Raw genomic sequence first — 4,844 nt, forward strand, 5'->3', positions numbered from 1 at the left:
TTCACATTTTGAACATCCATACCCGTCAAAGGGACCCCGAACTCACAACATTCGTGTCCAATCGTTTTCATCACACAAGTTTCGTTTGCTCATTTGACCCTCTTTTCATACTTACATTTTCACAAACACCTTGCAATCAATATTTTCCATCACCTTTGATCTAGTTTAAGAATGAATTAACACAACCTAGTCCTCGTGATCGACCCCGGTTCTACAACTACCGTATACTTGCGGATAGTGGTACGAATCGGGTTACAAATTTAGAACTCGGTGCGTGCGCATCACTCGCACATGGTGAGTGGGGGGCCATGCAACTCTTAGTGGATGCCATCTACTTTGGATATTTTGGTAAGTTTTGGTTATTTCTTGCACGATGCAATATATATATATACATGTTTTGAATATTTTGGTAAGTCTTGGATTGTATTCTCTTACATATATATATATATATATATATGACAGATATTGTCAGCCACCTACTCGATGTACTGCAACCCCACGCTGTGGTTACACAACACCCAAATGTAGCTGTGATTCCCATTGCTGTTTTGGCTTCATGTTCTGATTTTTTTAAAAGCAGCAGCAATCTGTTCTTACGTCAACGCCTGATCTACTCAAGTATGTACTGTAATACTGTATGTATATACTTGTTATTTACTATTTGTTTTCATGCATGGGGAGTCGAATTCTCATGCACTGATTGCACGACAGTGATACAAGTAAACCATGCACCAAATAGAACAAATAACGGTATGCATATACATCCACTCTTCAGATTATTAAATTCTTTGTCCATTATTAGTCAACGGTATTTTGTTTTTTTTTTTGGGGTTATTCACTTCATTCCATTGGTATCAGGTCTAACCGCGAAGATACTTCAATGTTTCTCCGAGCGGAAATGGTTTGGTATGTCACCCTCCCATATATATATATATATATATGTGATGGGGAAATATGACGTAACATCTTCCGTATCTTTCACTTACACAGGAATCAATAGAATGTATGAACTGAAGATGCTGCACAACACAGCTTATGACATTCTACAATTGATGTGTGACAAAACTTCACGGCTGCCCAAGTACGGGGATTGGACGACTGCAGTAGTGATAGCACTCTTTTACGCGGTTAGCTATGGGAACCGGGAATTCGTGATCGAGATCGTCAGACACAACCCGGAGCTCATATGGTTTGGTCCTGATGGGAGGAATATCTTCATGATGGCTGTGGAGTTCCGAAAAGAGAGGATCTTCGAGCTGTTCTTCGGCTTAGATGATAGGAAACACGATTTGATTAATGATTTGGACAACAAAAAAAACAGGATTCTTCACTTCGCAGGAGGCATCTCCCCGCCTGAAGAACTCTCCCGGGTAGCTGGTGCAGCTCTCAAGATGCAACGAGAGATCCAATGGTTTAAGGTATGCCTTTGTGCTTTATTCATCGTTCATAGCCTTGTGTTTCACAAACGATCCTCTTGTGTAGGAAATAGAGAGCCTAGTCCGAGAAAAGAATAGATGGAGGCTTAACGAGGAGAAGCTTACAGGACGTCAAGTATTCGAAAGAGATCACAAAGAGCTGCGAGCGGAAGCCGAGAAATGGATGAAAGACACTGCCACAGCGTGTAGCCTAGTGGCCGGTCTCCTTGCAACGATCACATTTCAAGCCATTTTCACCTCTCCCGGAGGCACTGAGGGCGACGACGGCGTCCCGTTTCGTATCAGAGACGCCCGTTTCATCGTGTTCGTGATGGCCGATGTTCTGTCCTTCTTCAGCGCTTCCACCTCGCTCGTCGTGTTCCTCGTCATCCTGACTTCGAGATTCTCTTCCGACGACTTCCACAAGTCGCTCCCGAGAAAGCTGATACTGGGGCTCCTCACCTTGTTCATCTCCATCGCGACCATGCTGGCGGCTTTCTCGGCTGCCCTTTTAACGATCGTCAGCAAAGCTCCGTCGATCGTCGTCCCGGTGATGCCGTTGGTCGGCGTCCCTGCCTTGCTATTCATGCTGATGCAGTACCCTCTCCTTAAGGAGATGGTTTCTTCCACCTTTGGGAAAGGGCTTTTCATCGTCTCTCACTTCCATTTCCCATTTTGTGTGTTTTCGGATTAAATAAAATTTTCCATTTATATTATTCATCATTATATATTATTATTTGTTTAGACATTTTTCCTTTCTGCGGAACGGAAGGAAACATATGATAACAGTCAAATGAAATTCCAAATTTGGCCTTTTCCTCAGAAAGCAACAGCAGCAACGGGGAACGCTCTGTTGTGTACCTCCCTACCTGGAGACTCGGTACACTCCCCGACGGAGATATGAAGAAACGATCGGGTATTACGGAGAGTATATATTCCTCTGTAAAGCTCATATCTATAATGTGAAATTCATTCAAACCTTAAATCGGGGAAGGAAATCGCCGGTGAAGGGAGATGCTGGAAGTGTTCTTCGCGGTGGCGTTCTCGGCGGCGCCGTTGACGCTATACGTCCCACCGGTGAGGAGTCTGAGTCTGTTCGTGGAGACGATAGAGGATATGCTCCGTCGAACGGCAGTCGTTATCCTCCGTACGTTCCCTCGAATCCGCGTGGTGTTCTCCAGAACCTTCCGATCCATCTTCAACCTCTGCATCCTTCTGACGCTGAATTGTATCTCGCTATGTGAGGTTTCCATATGAGAATCAGAACCTGAAAACGACGTCGGATTTGGGAATGTCGCTGTGTTGTAATAATAGACTGAAGTCTTCAGTTGCAATTTTGTGGGTTGATCTTCGACCGTTACCATTTTGTCCCACAGATCTCTGTGCTTCGATTTCCCATATGCCATTTACTAAGACCTTTTCCGGGGTAAAATTGACTTTTTTACTCAACAGTTTGACTTTTCAATAGGACCAAGACTAGAAGATGTATGGACCTTGATTGGTTAGGCTTCGTATAATGGAATAGTGAAATTGACTTATTAAATAAAATAGATTGGATACAAATTTTGAGACTAATTGACAGGCAGAGATGTCAAAAATGCGTAGCCAGCCAATTTTTGACCCAGCCCATTTTGGAATGTAGGATTTAGTTAATTGGGTTAATCCACACCAAATTAAAATTTATATGGGTTAGATATTAGCCGTAAAACCCAACTAAATAAACTAGCTTATATATATATATTAGGGTTAGATTACCCTTGTCCCTTTATAGCCTTTTTTTTCTCTTTGTTTTTTTTTTCCTATATTCTAAGATGCAATTTTTTGTAAATGTTTTATATTCTGTATTTTATTTGGGTTTTTTTTTATTTCGCTTTTCCAATTTAGTTCGGAACAGTTATATTCATTATTATGTCGAGGATATATTTCAAATGAAAAAAAAATATACACATGAGATTAATTTATATATTAAGCTGCTTGTTATGATAATTAGGTCTGCGTATGATTCCAACCAGTTCAAAACAGTAGGGTTTTTTTTTTTTCATGCTACTTAGGGGAGGTGTTATGTAAATGTGAAATATGATTCGAATCCAAAGGGACATGTGATGCAAGCCCATAACATGTTTATAACCATCTTTATTTCATTCAACTAAAGCATTTCATTAACCGACAAGAATGCCAAAATTTCAACGATACCCATATTTTATCCGACGTTGTTTACTGCTTTTTATTTAAATTTAAAAAAGCCAATTACTTATAAAATATACACGTTGAATTGGTCCAAACAATTTGGTACGACTTTGGTAATAATAAATCGAATCCCTATACTTTCGGTGCAAAGTAGTGGAGCTTGCCATGCGACCGAGTCTTATGTTTCTCACTCTCACTTGCCCCGATGCGTCAACCAATTTCCGAGCTTTTCGTTCAATCATTACATCTCTCTCTCTCTCCCCCTCTCTCTCTAATTGAAAATGTAAAATAAAATTGCTTCAGGAGACATGCACATGTTCATCTCTCAAAATTGTATCCGACGTACGACGAGTAATGACCAATCACTCAAAATTGGAACGGAAGGCTTCATTATTATAACAAAACAACATTCTCAAATCCGACGTCGTTTTCAGGTTCTGAATCTCATATGAAACCTCAGGGGGAGATAAGATTCAGCGTCAGAAGGATGCAGAGATCTACCTAGATAGTGAGGTTGAAGAATGGATCGGAAGGTTCTGGAGAACACCACGCGGATTCGAGGGAACGTACAGAGGATAATGACTGCCGTTCGATACAATTTTGAATCGTATTTATTTATGTTATATCTATATTTTATTTTTATTTCGTTTCTTAATTTTCCTATAAATATAAATATGTGAATTAAAAAAAGAAAGATCTAGAAATAAAGTAATTCCGTTTATTTTTATTTATCTTATTATGTTTCTATATTTTATTTTTTCTACATTTTGTTGGTTGATCTTTGAATATGCAATTTATAAAGACTTTGAATTGGGGTTTTTTTTCGGTGTAAAAAATAAGAAAAATCGCCAAAAAAACTCTGTACTCTTTTTAGATCAACAAAAAACCTTGTTTTACTTACTAATTAAACCATGTATTTTGTATGATTAACCTATAAAATCCTGAACTTTTTAAAAATTCACTAAAAATCCCCTTCGACTGCCAACTCAAACAAAAAAAAATGATATGGCAATGACATGGCCATGTCATTGTCACATCATCATTTTAAATAAAATTTAAATTAAATAATTTATTTAAATTAATATATATACATACAAATTCACATATATATATATATTAAATATAAAATTACTTATAACTAATAAAATATATATAAATATATCTATAATATATACATATTATTTTTTAATATAATTTATAATATATATATTGTAGATATATATATGTTTTATTAGTTATAAA

At 38.0% G+C, this 4,844-nt stretch overlaps 1 protein-coding gene across 1 annotated transcript; it reads left to right on the forward strand.

The window, feature by feature from the left end:
* The first annotated feature begins 1,001 nt into the window (after positions 1-1,001).
* LOC104799718 lies at positions 1,002-2,109 on the forward strand. The gene is made up of 2 exons (XM_010522357.1): positions 1,002-1,418; positions 1,483-2,109. The coding sequence occupies exons 1-2, from the start codon at positions 1,002-1,004 to the stop codon at positions 2,107-2,109; spliced, it is 1,044 nt and encodes a 347-aa protein (XP_010520659.1).
* The last annotated feature ends 2,735 nt before the right edge of the window (positions 2,110-4,844 follow it).

Source organism: Tarenaya hassleriana, unplaced genomic scaffold, assembly GCF_000463585.1.
Source record: "Tarenaya hassleriana unplaced genomic scaffold, ASM46358v1 Cleome6, whole genome shotgun sequence".
Taxonomy (NCBI): Eukaryota; Viridiplantae; Streptophyta; class Magnoliopsida; order Brassicales; family Cleomaceae; genus Tarenaya; species Tarenaya hassleriana.

Bases quoted from the DNA above. Each gene is read 5' to 3' on its own strand.
- LOC104799718 (XM_010522357.1), top strand. From the start codon at position 1,002: ATGTATGAACTGAAGATGCTGCACAACACAGCTTATGACATTCTACAA. The intron at 1,419-1,482 runs GTATGCCTTTGT...CCTCTTGTGTAG, and splicing joins GAGAGATCCAATGGTTTAAG to GAAATAGAGAGCCTAGTCCG.